This window comes from Phaseolus vulgaris, chromosome 7 (assembly GCF_051622355.1).
Source record: "Phaseolus vulgaris cultivar YP4 chromosome 7, ASM5162235v1, whole genome shotgun sequence".
In the NCBI taxonomy this organism is placed as follows: Eukaryota; Viridiplantae; Streptophyta; class Magnoliopsida; order Fabales; family Fabaceae; genus Phaseolus; species Phaseolus vulgaris.
In genome coordinates this window covers 58,730,293-58,746,372 of record NC_143504.1, presented here as the reverse complement: position 1 = coordinate 58,746,372, position 16,080 = coordinate 58,730,293, and the positions used below count along the sequence as shown (strand labels likewise).

Below are 16,080 nucleotides of genomic sequence, written 5' to 3'. Positions count from 1 at the left end.
AGACATTCCAACAGAATGTTTACATCTAACTATCAAACAAACAATCTCAATCAAGCCATCAAATAATAAAACATGAATGCCTATCATTTAAAACTTTTTCAAGATTAAGCACAGTAAAAACAACTGACCAGCCTAAAATTGTCACAAGTTTTTAATTGAAAACATATATGCCATATATTCAAGTACCAATGGAAAAACAAACCGAATGAATCTTAAAAGAAATCCAAATCCAAACTTTTAATTGAAAAAATTTAAACCATTTCTATCTTCCAATTTTATCGGATGTCGCCGAAGGGACCAAAGTATAATTTTTCAGTAATATGTTAATCATTCACAAAATGCAGTGAACAATATCAAAATTTTAATATAAAATCATCTGAGCATGAGAAACTAGGTTAATTTCCTTTCGTGGTTTTGAACTTTGAAACATGAAACTTCATTTTTCAGCATCAATATCCTCTTTGTTCAAACTGGTATATATCCAATACCATGCTACATGAAAATCAAAATATTTCTTGCAAAATTCAGGTTGAATTTTGTTTAGAAAATGGCGAAACAATTTTCTGTTATTTGCACCATTTCCTTGCCAAGATCCTGAAACATAAAACAAAATTGGAAACAAGGAGGTGTTTTTTAAATTATTAGTAAAACTACACCTAAAATATCAAGATGTCTAATTGAACGAAATTATTTCCAAGTCATAGCCATAATCACATAAAGCCACTAATTGAATTTTGATCCAATTTTACTGAAATAAATAATTAAATATAATCCTATTATAATTTTGATTCTGTAGAAAAGTACGAAACAAATTTATATTTTGATTAAAATTACATTTTAATTAAATATTTAAATATAATTATATTTTTTAGAATACATATTGAATAGACACTAAAATTATGTGTCTTAAAATTAATTATAATAACTAATTTTTAAATGTATTTATTGTAGAAACTAAAACTTATTTTAAAATTATGCTTATTTACTTGTATTTGTATGAGAAGAACAAGAAGAAAATAATAATAAAAACTTGTAAAATTATTTTTTATTCATGAAAGAAGTTTCACAAACTTTTTGTTGTTTTTGTCACGAGTGCTTGTAGAAAAAAAAATTCAGTGCTGTTCAACTTACATCAAATTTATTCACTTAATTTTGTCCCAATGGCAACGAATTGAATTAAGATAAAAAAAAAAAAAAAAAACTGGTTAAACTGGGCTTAAATATGGTTTGAAACTTCCTTTTGATTATAGATTCAAGAAGTTCATTCTGGAAGTTGACTTAGAAGTTAAAATTCCTGTTTGTCACTCTGTCCTTAGATTTTCAATATATTGAAAACAAAATTATAGAATATATTCAAACAACTTAATTATTCTCCTTCTTTCTAATTAATAAAATATCACATATTCATAAAAAAGTTGTTTCTATTAGTTGCTAATTTTCTTTGTTAACTTACAATTTTTTAATTAAGGGAATAAACAATAGAAAAACCTCAGGTACTTTCATTCCAAACATGAGTTTTAATCTTCTTCCTAGAGTTTGGGACATCAAAATGCAGCACATTCTTTTACTCTCTTTTTTTCACAATATTTACTATTACAGTAAACAGATGTTGACTATTCTAAAAAAAATCTGTAGATTAAGAAGGATTTTAAAACTGTTAGTAATGAAAGACATTGAATATATCTTTTAGAATTATTTTTATCATATAAATAGTCTTCGCATGAATTGTTTGGTCTTAAGATGAGGAAGGTGTGTTAGATATCATACATTGACTAAAAATAAGGGTCAACTCATAATATAAAAATGAGTGCAAACATTACCTTATAAACCAATTTTGTAAGGTTCAGTTAGGCTTAAGTCTAATTCTTAAGATGGTAAAAGTTATTTAAAGTTTATCCTAACGAGAATTTGTTGAACTTACGTTTTACTCACTATTGCATCATTCATTAATATATAATCTCACGCATGAATTGACTGGTCTCTTGCAAAATTTTACCAAGTTGAATTAGACCTAAAGTCCAATTCTTTAAGATTAAGATTTTTTTTTTTTGTGTGTTTTTCAAAGGTATTTACCTTAATAAAAGAGATATGAATCATAATTCCCATGTCATATTTCATTAATTATTTCATATAATTATGAGAAGTGCATTGTCTTATGAGTGTGTATTATTAATTCTATCTTTCTTTATTTTGTTTATTTATTGTTAATTAAATAAACAATAAATTGATATATTTAGATATTTTTTAATAAGATCTTATAAAAAGTTTGCCAATTAAAAAAAACTTCTCTCTAATTGTTTTTAATGTAATAGTTGATTTACTTGTACTTCTGAATAAGAAAAAATGATGAACGACGAATTAATGGACAATATAATTCTCATAACTATTTGAAACAAGAAATGACATTTGCATTATCACTCTTGTAACCAATAAATTTTTTTGAAGGTGACCTCATCTTCAAATATTTGAACAACGACATGAAGAGCTTTTACATTTTTTTAATCATCATAACTAAAAAATTAGTACTTTCAGTTGCAATAATAGGAAAAAACACCTTTTAGCAAACATTAAATATTGACTGTAATTTTTTTAAATTTTTTTTAATACTCATGTCTTCTAAATCAAGATTAATTTTTTTTCCTTAATATCCAACAAAGTTACAATTATATTATCAAATATATTTTTCTCTATATATGTATTATATAAAGATTATGATATAATTTATTTTGCTTCCAATATTATAACTACAAGGATAGATTTTTTCTTCGATAGATCTTTGATATTTTTTTTTAGTTTTACCAAACACATTGATGAAGTTCTTTATAAGATAATTTTTTCCTTATTTGCCACTTACATTCTATTTTCCTATTAAAAAACCTTTTCATTTGATCTGAATTTATGATCAATTGAAGAAAAACACAATAGTTCATATGGCATGTTTTATTATTGTTATTTAATCAGTTTAAATCAGTGTAATAATTATAATCAAAACATGCAAATTTCTCTTTTATACTTTACTCATGAATGTCACTATTTTTTTTTTCAAAAAAAATATTGAAATTATGCTACCAATAATTTTTTATTATTATTATTATCTCTTGTTATTTAAATTTGGTTTAATTTTTGTATTTAGTGCATCTTGGGAACTGAATTCAAAATAAAGACAAGTGAGCACCCAAAAAAGGAGAATAAAGAAAATAAAAGGTTTCTAAAATGGATCTTGAGTTTAGTTAAACTTGGTTATGAGTTTCTTGAAGAAGCAAAATTGCTCAATCAGCTTAAATAATTGATCCAAAAAATGTGCCACAAACGGTAATGAGGCAGTTACACTTAATTTAATCACTAAACACATCATTAATTAATTATTTAATTTGAGAGAGAGAGAGAAAAGAACCATGGAGATTAATTCAAATATTAATCAATGAATAAGCATTATAAGTTAGATGTAACGTAAACGTTGCGTAATGAGAACATCTTTGCCATAATACCACAGATTAAATTCAAATTTTCATCAACTTTTTTGTTAATGCTTATTAATTAAAGTCATTACTATTTTTATTTAAAAAAAATAGGTTGACTTGGGAGTTAAATGTGTATTTATTGTGATAATTAACAGTTTTATGCCGTTATCTGATAAGAAAAATGCAACGTAAAAGAAATTAAATAATATATTTGATTTCAACAATTTAAATTTACTATTTGGTTATATTTTTATTCTATTAATTTATTATGTAGTCAAAATTAGCTTGCAAAATAATTATTTATTTATAGTCAAACACATGTAATTAATATTTTCAAATTAGACAAGAGTTATTGAATTTTGAAATGTTAATTTTATGGTTTAAGTATTTTTAAAAGAGATAATTATTGATAACAATTACTCCTTCAAATATTTTACGCAACGTTTTAATTATCAGAATTTGAATTTGAATTTAGAACATTTTTACACGCTTATTTCGTTGAATTTGAATTAAAAGAGTTATAGTTCATTCTTATACCTTATATTAAAACTATTCAATACTTTATCAAACAGTTTTTATTAATAATAAAATTTATAAACTAGTTCTAAAATTGATTATTTAACTAAATTATTGTATTTTTGAAAAAAAAATATTGTATTAACATGTTTGTTAAGGAGAAACTATGAAGGATAATTTTGATTCTAATGGAGGTGTAAGTCTTTGAGTCTAATTTCAATACAATCGTTTTTTGAAAGTAGAGTTGTAGGTATATATGTTCGTGTCATTGAATTTCTTGTATGAATGACGTTAAACATAATATATTTATAAATATTATAGTACATGGATATGAATGAAATGTTATAATTTACAAATTCATAATTGCATTCACTAAATGAAATGTAATTATTAATGTGTTGTGGTATAAATTAAAAAATATAAATTTTTTTTGAATGATTATTGATTATATAATATTGAAAGGTAGAAAAATAATACTTTATCGTATTTTCTTGTTTAAAATATACAATTATTATATCTTACACAGAAATAAAAACTATAAATGATGAATCTTAATATTGAGTAGCCGAGGAGTTCCTAGAGAAAACTAGAAGATTTTTTTTATTTTTACATACGTGTACATATATAAATTTTTTTGTAAAAACAAACAAAATTTTGTAATACAATATTTGAAATATGTAAGTTGAAAGTACATACCAATATTTTAATTTTAATGATATAATTATTAAAGCAAATAACGGATTATGTTACAAAACTAAAAGTGAATGAAATATGTTATATTTTGAAGTTAGAAATACTAATAATCGTTAAACATTAATTTTTTTTAATAATATTTTTTTATAAGTGATGATTATTGTTTAAAGTGTGAGTCTAACTAAAATATCAAATTATATAATAACTATTATTATTTAAGGTGTGAGTAGAAAAGTAAAATTGTATAATAATATTTAAGATGAATTTTTTTTATTAAGAAAATATAATAAATTTGGCTGAGATACATTTATTTGTATGGGTGAAAAAGTTATAAGAAATAGATGAAATGAAACGTATCTTTGTTTGACCCACCAAGTTGTCCTTTAAAATCTTCTCCCCACACACTCCATTTTCATTTTCTGACCATCCATTAATATCTCCATCTACTTAATAACTTCAATTTCAAAATGAAGTTCTTTTCTCTTCTCAAAAACAACACCACCGCCAACAACCACCATCACCGATCCTCCACCTCCTCCTCCTCCTCCTGGCCCTGGCCCTCCTGCCACCAACCCAGAACCCTCTCATTCAGAGCCGCCGCCACCGCCGCCACAACCAACGACGACGTTTTCAAAGGCACCAACTCAACCGCCTCTCAAACTCCGGATTCCTTCTTCACGGACTCCCCCAACTCCGCCAGCTTCTCTTCCGCTTCCAACGCATCCCGCGCCGTGGACCCCACCGAGACGGTTATTCGCGGCCTTCGCTCGGACCGGCTTTTCTTCGAACCGGACCAGACCAGCTCCATATGGGAGGCGAAACTCGCCACCCTCGCACCCTTCAAAAACAGCGTGGTCTTCTCCATGGACTCCACGCACCCTTACGTGGATTTCCGCAGGTCCATGGAGGACATGGTGGCCACCCACAGCGTCACTGACTGGGAGGATCTCGAGGACCTTCTCTGCTGGTTCTTCAAGGTCAATGCTCCCAACACTCACCACTATATCCTCCATGCTTTCGTCGATTTCTTGTTCGCTCTCGCACTCGCTTCTTCTTCTTCTTCTTCCTCTAACGCCATTTGTAGCACCACCACCACCGTCTCTTCTCTCTCTTCTTCTCCTTCCTCTTGCACCACTCACTGCACTCTCTGTCTTGATGAAGAAGTTGAACACCAACACACTTCTTAATCTCCCTCAATTGTATTATTAGATCATCAAAATTATAACTCATAAAATAGTTACAACCAAAATCTAAAATTATAAATATTATATAAGATATTTTTATCATCTACTATGTATCTAAATAATTCTCTATTTATATCAGAGACTCTCAAAGTAACATCAAACCTTTCTTTTATTTACATTAACATTCTTCGCTTCTCATCCCACTCAACGTCTGCATAATATATAATGATTAACGCAAAATTTCATACTTTTTTCGTTTACACAAAAAAATGAAGCACTTTGTTTAAGAGAATAGAAGAAGAAACATTTTTAAAATGATGGGCGCTTAGAATGTCAATTTTTGTTTCTTCTTCTGCAGATTATGACAGGAGGGTGGAAACTCCTATTTTTGTTTTAACTATAATGTTGTGTTGTGATGCTAAACTCATTAATTAATTGTGAACTGTGAAATCCATATGCATATATATGATAGTTAATTGATGTGTTGCTTTCGATGCTGTAGACAGTTTAACTCTCGTTGTGAATGTGAAGGTTAGTTTTGATGAGGAAACAGTGCAGAGTTTATAGAAAAATGTTAATAAATGTGGCACGTTCTGTTATAGAAGAAAAAAAAGTGATTAGGTGCTGTTCTTGCTTCAACGGCATCCTCTCATTTATGGCATAGAGAGTTCCATGTGGCTAACTTGTCACCTTCTTTTGCAAATCATTATTACTTTCAGTCAAAAAAGCTCATCAACACAAAACCATTTCCTGTGAAAAATATTCAGCTTCATGTCACCTTCAAGTGATTTTTCTTTTGTATGTGATTAGTTTGTTTATGTTACCACAACAAAACAATCTAATTGTAACTAGTTTTAAAGATTAAAAGTTTAATTTTTATGTTTTTAACTAAAATGTTAAGTGTACCCAGATAAATATAAAACAAATAAAAACATGTAGTTGACCTATTTTATCCAGCATTGGATATGGCACAGATGGGTACATGAAAAGTGGAGTGGTGAGGGAGATCATGGCCATTGGTTTTGAATTGGGCAGTCATTATCAAATGATGGATTCAAATCCAGCTCAAAATTTTGGGGTGGTCCTGCTAAACTCTGTTCACCTGCAAGAACCAGCATTGTCATGGTCTTGAGCCAGAACAAAAAAAACACAGAAAAAATGAAAATTACTAATAGCTCTATGATGTTGGAAAACATTGTCTTCATATGGCACTTAAATATGTCAAACTTGGAATATAAAGGTTACAGAAATCTATTATTTACCTGCCTGCAAAATCCAGCAAGAGTACAGAAAAATGCTTTCTTCAGCTTTGAAAATGCCAAAAAATACTGTTCAGGTTGAAATTGGAGCTACATGTTTGAAATTTTATGTATTTATTACTCCTTTAAAAACATTATGTTTTTCTTTTAATTTGAATTGATTTTGGTAGGACAATTATGTCCTCATAGCACCTAATTACATATAGGACATTGTATCTTTGTCACTGAGTTTCAAGTATGAAGCATTAGGGTTGTTAGAAAAAACAAGATTCTGCATACTGTTGAGAGGGTGAAGAGAATCCATTTAATCTATGGTCCCTCAAAAATTGATGGTAACAATGGAATGGTCCTTCATAAATCCCCTACAGTCCTAAGGCATATTTCATTTTTATTATTTTCAATTAATAAAAATAAATTTAAATTTTCAAATACAAAATATACTAATCTAGATAGACACAGTTTTTATCCACCTTGAGAAGAAAAAAGTGAAAACAGTGGAAAGCATCATTGGATAGGGTGCAGTCCAAAACATCTGAAAATTAATGAAAAAAACAATTTATTTTAATTATTTTGGATAGATTATTTTTTCTAATTTTTTCAAACCCATAATCACTAAAAAAAAATTATTAAATAAAAACTAATTTGAAAATAAAAAAATTATTACTATTTGAATAAATTAGAAATTATTTTATAAATTAAAAAAAAATATTTAAATTATATTTTATTATTAATAAAAAATTTTAAATTAATTTTTAAATTAATATCTAACTCATTAACTTACTTTATATTCTAAATTAGTCTTTATTAATCTTTTAAATACCAATTTAGAATCTAAAATATAGGTAACTAATTTAAATATCAATTTAGAAACTATTTTTTAAATTTTTATTAATAATAAAAACCACTTTATATATCAATAATTTTTTGTCTCTATATTAATATCTAATTTAGTTAATATAATAATTAATTATTTTTAGTATTTAAATTTAGTTACTATTTATATTAATTTTTTTCTGTTTAATTGATCAAATATATTAAAAAATCTTGAAAAAATCTGAAATTTTATATAGTTTTTTCATTTTGTATTCCTAGCACACAAGTTCTAAAGGTGTACTCGTATACATAAACAAATTCTTTAATTAAATGAACTTAATTTATAGTTAGACCAAAAATAATCAATGATATTTATCTTGTGACCTATTAAAAGATTCCTTCAAGATTTGTTTATATATTATGTTATCGAGGTGTATATCTATATACACACATCTCATCAAGGTTCTGAGCATATAGTACCTTTTATCATCCAAAAACATTATTATTTAGAAAAAATGAGTAAGTGTTCATTTGTATTCTTGAGTTGTTGTAATTTTATTTTTAATTATATTCAACCTTTATGAATGAAAAAACATGCTTATCAAAGTTATTAACAAGTTTATAATGTTACTATATATCTAATTTTTTGTATAGTGGTAAATGCTACACTTTCAGAGGCACAACATGAAGTAGCAACGATGAGAACATTATATAATATGAAATTTGATCATTACAGAAAAGACAAGATTACATAATTATTAAATATGCCGATAAAAAAAGTTATTAAATACGAGAAAAAATTGAGTAATGCCCATCAATGAAAATATGATAGGAAATCTTTTAAAGCAATTCATTAACGAAGTCATTGGAGACACTAATAAAAAAAGTAAAATATTGCATGCATTAAGACTCTAGATTCACTAAACTAAATTAGTTGTACTGAGTTCATTAAATATAAATAATTAGATAACCCTATATTAATTAACTGTAGAAATACTACTGAAAAAAAGTGTGTAAAAAATATAAAGATTATTATTTCAGAAAAGAACTATTATTATAAAATTTGAGACAATTTTTTTTTTGAAATGAAATAAGACCATGTGTTATTGTTTTTATCGATAAAATAAAAAAAAGAAATAAAAAATAGGTATTTAAGATGCTTCAATCTATTTTTATAAAGACATAATGAGAGGATGTAGGACATTTCATCTAGTTTCAGCAAACCAACTGCAGCACTGATGATCTTTGCTCCATGAATCTGCTGCCCCGTATAAAAAAATTAATTACTTTTAAGCACAAAATTAGATTGAATGACGATTCAGAAAAAAAATTATATCTTCAATCATAATCAAGTCTTATATTTGAGTTATAAAAATAACTTTGTCTAGTTACTATATTAATTAAATTAAATAGTATTTTAAAAATTAAAATATTATTAATATTTAAATTATTTTTATTATTAATAAAATTTATAAACTAATTTTTAAATTAATATTTAATTAAATATTGAGATTTTAATTATCAAATTTAGAATTTAAGTAATTAATAACTAAAATCTTAATAATTAATTAAATACCAATTTAAAAATTTTATGAATAATAAAAATTATTTTAAAAATTAATAATTATTTTAATTTTTAAAATAATATCTAATTTAGTTAATATAATAAATAATTATTTTTAATATTTAAAATTGTTTTTTATTTAATAATTTTCTTATAATATCTCTTTCTTTAAAGTTGTGGGTTGCTGAACTATGATAAACTTGTGGGCTGCTGAAACTATGACAAACTTCTGGGCTGCTGAAACTATGAAAGTATGTGCCGAATGAAAATGAAGGTAGAAGTGTTTAATAATGCATGCTGAATTTGCCTTGCTGTGAGACAAATAAAGAGACAGAGTGCAGAGGTTTGTTAGTGTGAATTTTGAAGACCTTGGGGGAATCGAAACCAAACTTTAAGAAAATAATGAAACTGTGTTTTGTAATTAGTGAGATAATGACCTAACATTGAGACCTTCATTTTCCAAGAAGATTTGTTCTATTCTACTGCTCTCACCCCAATTCAGAATGCTATTGCTCCTTTATGTTTCCCAACTATTATTGTCAGAAAAAACACCCATTATTCAACTTCATCACATTTTATATTAGGAGGGTCATATATTAACACAGGAACAGTGAAACACATACATATTACATAATAATAAATTAATATTTTAATACTTTTTTTTTTAATTTTAAATAGTATTATATTATTATAAAGAGGTGTGAAGTGTCAAGGAAAAGCTTTTCCTTATATTAATTTTTTTCGAATCAAACTAAAGCATATTACATATTTTTATAAATTAATCTTATATGACTAGATTAACAATTCACAATACTCTAAAGTATCTTGATTTGTTTTCATTTGCATAAGGTGATATAAATAGCATGGTAGTTCTCAGAAACAAATTTTGCACCTCAATGTGTTTAGAAATACTAAATTATTATATTCACTAAATTAAATACTAAAAAATTTATTAATTTTTAGATTATTTTTTATTATTAATAAATATTTTTTAAATTAATATTTAATTAACTATCAAGATTTTAACTAGTTAAAATTTTAATAATTAATTAGATATCAATTTTGAAAACTATTTATTAATAACAAAAAATTAATTTAGATATTAATAATTTTTTTAGTATATAATTTATTTAATATAATAATTAATTATTTTTAGTTTTTAAAATTGATTTTTATTTAATAATTTTTTAATATAATATATGTTGTTTAACATTTTTTTATAATAAAGGCTGAGTGATGTTCTAGATTTTCATGGAAATGAAATACTTTTTAAGCTAATTAATTCTTCTCACTTTATTATTATTTTATATTTTTACTTCACTTTTTAATTAAATAAACTGATTCTCAACCAAATATATTTATAGAATTAATATTTCTAGACGTATCATTTGTGAAAAAAAGAATTGATATGTAATGCAATATTGTACTTAAATAAATGTCCCTTTAAAAAAGATTAAAGTACAATATTAAAATAAAGGAATGGAGCGTTGTTGGAGGAGTTATGAAAGGATTAAAGCCTTATTATCAAACTAGGGTACTTTTTGAATATCAACTTTGATTGTAATGTCTGAGTATTGAATTCAAATTTTACAAAAACTAATGTTCAGTTCATTAAAAGCTCAAAATAAAGAATAACATGAGAATGCAGTACATTTAACAAGTATTTTGTTTAATAAGTAGTTGCAATTTGAAGTTTTTGAACCTTCTTAAATGTGGTTGAGTAATAAAAATATATTTATTTCAACCCATATATAATTCGTCAAGATCAACAAATAAAAGAAAAAGAACTTGTACGAAGACATTACAAACCTTTAGAATATACATTCTGTAAGTGAAAAAAGATAACATTAACAATAAAATCTCTTACCTTCTTACGTCTACTGCAACATTTTTCAGACATCCTAATAGTCATGTCGATAATAATTTTAATAGAAAAATATGTCAAGATTTTAAAGTATATGATGGAGATCCCACGTTGATTATCGACTAGAGATGAGGACAATTCATTGTATATAAGTGGGTGTAAACCTCACTCCTATGAGCCGGTTTTATGGAGTTGAGTTAGGCTTAAAGTCCACTTCGTAACATGGTATCAGAACCATTTCGATCCTATCCTAGCAAGTATTTGTTGAGTTTATCAGGCCACCACCCATAATATGTTATCCCACGCAGGTTTGTATAGTTTGGTATGGGTCGATTTTCGATCCCAAATTACCAATTGAACTGAATTATACCGTTTGAAAATAAAACCAGATAAAACCAATGAACTTTTATTTTATTTAATTTAATTTTTTAATTGGATTTTCAGTTTTTAAATTGGACTGGTTGAATTTTAAATATTATTACATTTATAATAATACGTAACAAGTGAGTTACATTTAAAAAAGAAAATTAAGGTTATACTATATAGCAATTTGGCTTCTTTAAATACTGGCCCGTGAGACGCATTACTGATCCAATTTTAATTTGCATATTTACATTTTAAGTACTTTAAATAAATGTTAGATATAAGAATCATTCGGTTAAATAAAAGAAAAAATATATATCCAAATTAAAAAAAATTAAATATGTTTAAAAAACTAAAGAAAGAGAATGAAAATCACAAATTTTTCATGTGTTTAAATTTGAAGTAATTTTATTATAAAAATGCATTTCCTGAATGGTGATGTTGATCTTACATGATCTCATTGAATGGTTTGATTCTTCCAAGCAGCAAAGTAGTGAGAGGTATGAAAAAGGAACCAAAAGAAGGAAATGGAACACAAAAATGACCAATCCATTAAGAAAGTTGATTAATAAATGAATCATAAACTAAAGTTGATTAAGATTAATCTTTAGAGTGCATGTGTGCATGCATACTCTCACTATTTGTTTTGTGCCAAACTCCAAAACTCATTGAATAATACATCACAATACACTTTGCTTTTTTTGTCAAGACAAGATCAACATCTTTCTGTCTAACTTTTCTTAGCTCTCTTTCTTTCTCATAACTCATCACACAACTTTTCTTCATCTTTAGGTAACAAATCATGTTAACTCTTTCCTACACAAGTACCAACATTTTCCCTTGGTTTGTTTTGGGAGATTAAGGGATATTTTTCTATATAAGAATTATATAAAAGTTGGAGCATCTAAAGTGATTCACACTTTTCTTTATAATAGGATCAAGAGTGTTGTTATTGTGTCTTTTTTTCCAGGCTTAACCATCTTCTCAACATTAAATCATGTTCCTGAGATAGAATCTACATGTTTCTCAGATGGAGTTTAATGAATTTGTCTATTATAATTACAAAATTGCAACAACATTAAAGAAACATATGGTGTGGAAAATAGGAACATGGTTTCTCTTCACAGCTAGGATTTGGAAAGGGTGAGTTGGAAAAGTTGTTAATTTAGTTGCATATCTTATCCCAAAGTTATTATGTTCTGGATTTTGTTTTGAATAATGGTCCACCATGTTTCCACTACCATGAAGATGCTGTGCTATAGAGTTGACCATCCTTTGACCAACTTTACCTGGATTTTCTTTTCTGATTTCAAGATTGAACTCACTGAAATCTCAGCTCAAAATCTGCACCTTTGCCTTTTCCTCTTTCAGTTCATCAATCTGGACCACATAACAAACAAAAGAAAAACCCTATTTTCTCCAAGGGATGATGATGCACAAACACCCCATTTTCTACAAAACATTCACTATGGTATTTTATTTTAAAATATAAAATAAATTTGAGATAAATCAATTAGAAAAGTAAAAATTTTATTAGATATATTGAAGGGTGGTCATATAATATTTTCCTTTTCTCTAAAACTATGTTCTTTTAGAAAAGAGTCAAGCTTGAAATTCTCTGAACAATTAATAATCCAATTTTAATACTTTTCATTGTCAACTTTAATATTGGCAAAAAAAAGTTCACAACATTGAATGACAAGTCTGAATCTAAAAATACACCCATATAACCTTAAAATAGTAAGACAACAACTTGAATCTAAAACCCTAATGTTTCTGTTTTTTTTTCTATTTATATACTACTTGTTTTATTTATTTTTATTTAATATGAAATTTTCAACTTGTAAATTTACTTGTAGGGATAGTTTATGATCACATGTATATGTGATGCTTTAACCAGAGATATCAAATTATCACGAAAATATATGTTAGATGACTTAAACAAGTTTGTTTTTGTTAAAGAAAAAAACATGTTCAGTGGTGAAAAAAATTATATATTTGCAGGCATGATATTGATAGTCTTCTTCTGTCAATACTACACTTCAAAGTAAATAAATTAAGACTACAAGAAAATTATTAAATAGAAACCAATTTGTAGAAACAAAAAATAATTAGTTGTAATAGTAACTAAATTAGAAACCATTTTACAAACTAAAAAAAAATCTGGTTTCTAAATTAGTTTCTATTATGTTCTATTATTGTTAAATAGTTTCTAAATTGGTATCTAATTAGCAACCAAGGTTTTTGCTACCAAATTTAGAAACTAAATAATTGGTATTTAAAACCTTAGTTGCTAATTAGATACCAATTTAGAAACTATTTAACAATAATAGAAACTAATTTATAATTTTTTTTTTTAGTTTTTAAAATGGTCTCTATTTTAGTTCTTATTGTAACTAATTATTTTAATCTCTAAAAATTAGTTTCTATTTCATGATTTTTTTATAAATAAAGTCTAAATTAACAAAAATAACAGATACATTTCCTTAAAAAAATATGAAAAACTCTAAATCTAATTTTCACAACCTTAAAATAGTTTTCTAACTATTACAAAGTATTCAAAGAATAGTACTCTTTAACAGTAAATATAACACAAACAAAACTAAGGTAGGAAGCCGAATATGAGGGATTGATGATGTGTGAGCTTAGTAAATAAAGTGCAGAAAGGAGTCTGTAATATGGTTTTGTTGGGATGAAGATTGAGAGATATTTGAAAGAGTGAAAAAGCAGAGTGTGTAGTGTGAGAGTGATGAAGGGCAGAACCTACCTCCCTGAGAGGTTGTAAATTGAAATAGAGATGTTGCAGTGTGAGAATGAATGCGAAAGTAAATAGAAACAAGAACTAAATAGAGTATTCATTCACCCAACTGGCAATTATACTAAAAACAAAGAGTACGGAGAAGAGAAAGATTAATGGCACCATGGGAAATGGTGCAGGGAAGTTCTGTCACCAAAATTTCTATTATCATATCACTGGAAGCCATTAAAACCTTGTGTCTCTCCCAACTTGGACCCTTCATATTATTGTGATTCAAATCCCAATGCTTTTCTACTCAAAAGCTGGCAACCATTTTTGACCAAATCCCTACGCAAAACCTCAACTCACGCAATGGATTCGCTCATCCGCACGGCCACTGCCAAACCCAAAATCTGCACATAATAACTTCTCCTCACTTTCAATATCAATTTTGTTTTACTTCTCTTCAAAAACTATATTCTACTCATTCTTATTCATTGCTATTCTTCATAACCGAGAACAGAACTTAAATTGTAGCAAATGTGGATCAGAGAGTGTAATAAACTAAATTATTGCATTGGAAGAGCATAAATAGTTAATGCAAAAAATCTTAGGACAACCTATATATAAGTCACAAAAATTTAAGATAGTGTAATGTCTTCGATTATACCTTTATTTTCATTTTTATTATGTATTGAAAACTATTTAGAAAAAGATATAATTGGTCATGTTTGAAGTTGTATTGAAAATAGAATAATTAAATGTTTTGTAGGTGAAAGAGTTAACGATCTCAGAAGACAAGGTCAAAAATGATTTTGTTTTTAAATTTGAAGATAACATAATTTTTAGATTTTATTAAGAAATATAAATATATTTGTAAGTTTTTTAGTGTTTGTGATAAGATGAGTTTTTGAAACCTAATAATACTTTTCGATTGATTGTTGTGTAATTTCTTTTGTAATGACAGTGTGTACAAACTAATGTCAAATTAAATTATATCGAATAATGATTTTCTTACATTCGCTCAAAATTCAAAATTGCTATATGTTATAATTTTTTTATTTTTCATAATGGTTATTTTAATTTTTACAACATTTCATGTTAATACATTGTTAATGCCCGTTTACATTTTTAATTAATAAAAAAATTTGTTTATAGAAATTTTAAACTAAGTATTACAAAAATGAACAAAAAGCTAACAAAAATATGTATACCACAGTGCCTCACAATTATATTTATAACAAATTATAAGAAAGCACATTTTAAAATTATTTTTATTTTCAAGAACTTAAAAGGCGTCAGAAATAAATTTTTCATCTCATTCAGACAACACAGTTGTCTTATTGTGATTTCCTTAGTATTATTCTTATATTTTCTTGCTTCTCTTTGTTGTGCCTATTTCAGTCATTATAAAAATAAAATGCAAATATGACGATGAATGTGTCTTTTACGAAATACAAGGAATTGGATAATGACACATGCACATCAAATTCTTAATAACTTTTTCCTTATTTATTTTTTCTTAAAAAGGATCTTTTTATCACGAGTCTCAAATATAAAAATAAAAAAAATAAAAAAAAAGTGAAAAGAAGATTATGTGGATGCAAGAATAATGGCACAAATACA

The 16,080-nt window shown here is 26.2% G+C and overlaps 1 protein-coding gene across 1 annotated transcript; it reads left to right on the top strand.

Annotated features, from left to right (window-relative positions):
* The first annotated feature begins 5,058 nt into the window (after positions 1–5,058).
* LOC137828413 (transcription repressor OFP13) lies at positions 5,059–6,084 on the top strand. Its single transcript, XM_068634980.2, has one exon. It carries the CDS (start codon positions 5,138–5,140, stop codon positions 5,855–5,857), a length of 720 nt encoding a protein of 239 aa, XP_068491081.1. The 5' UTR covers positions 5,059–5,137; the 3' UTR covers positions 5,858–6,084.
* The last annotated feature ends 9,996 nt before the right edge of the window (positions 6,085–16,080 follow it).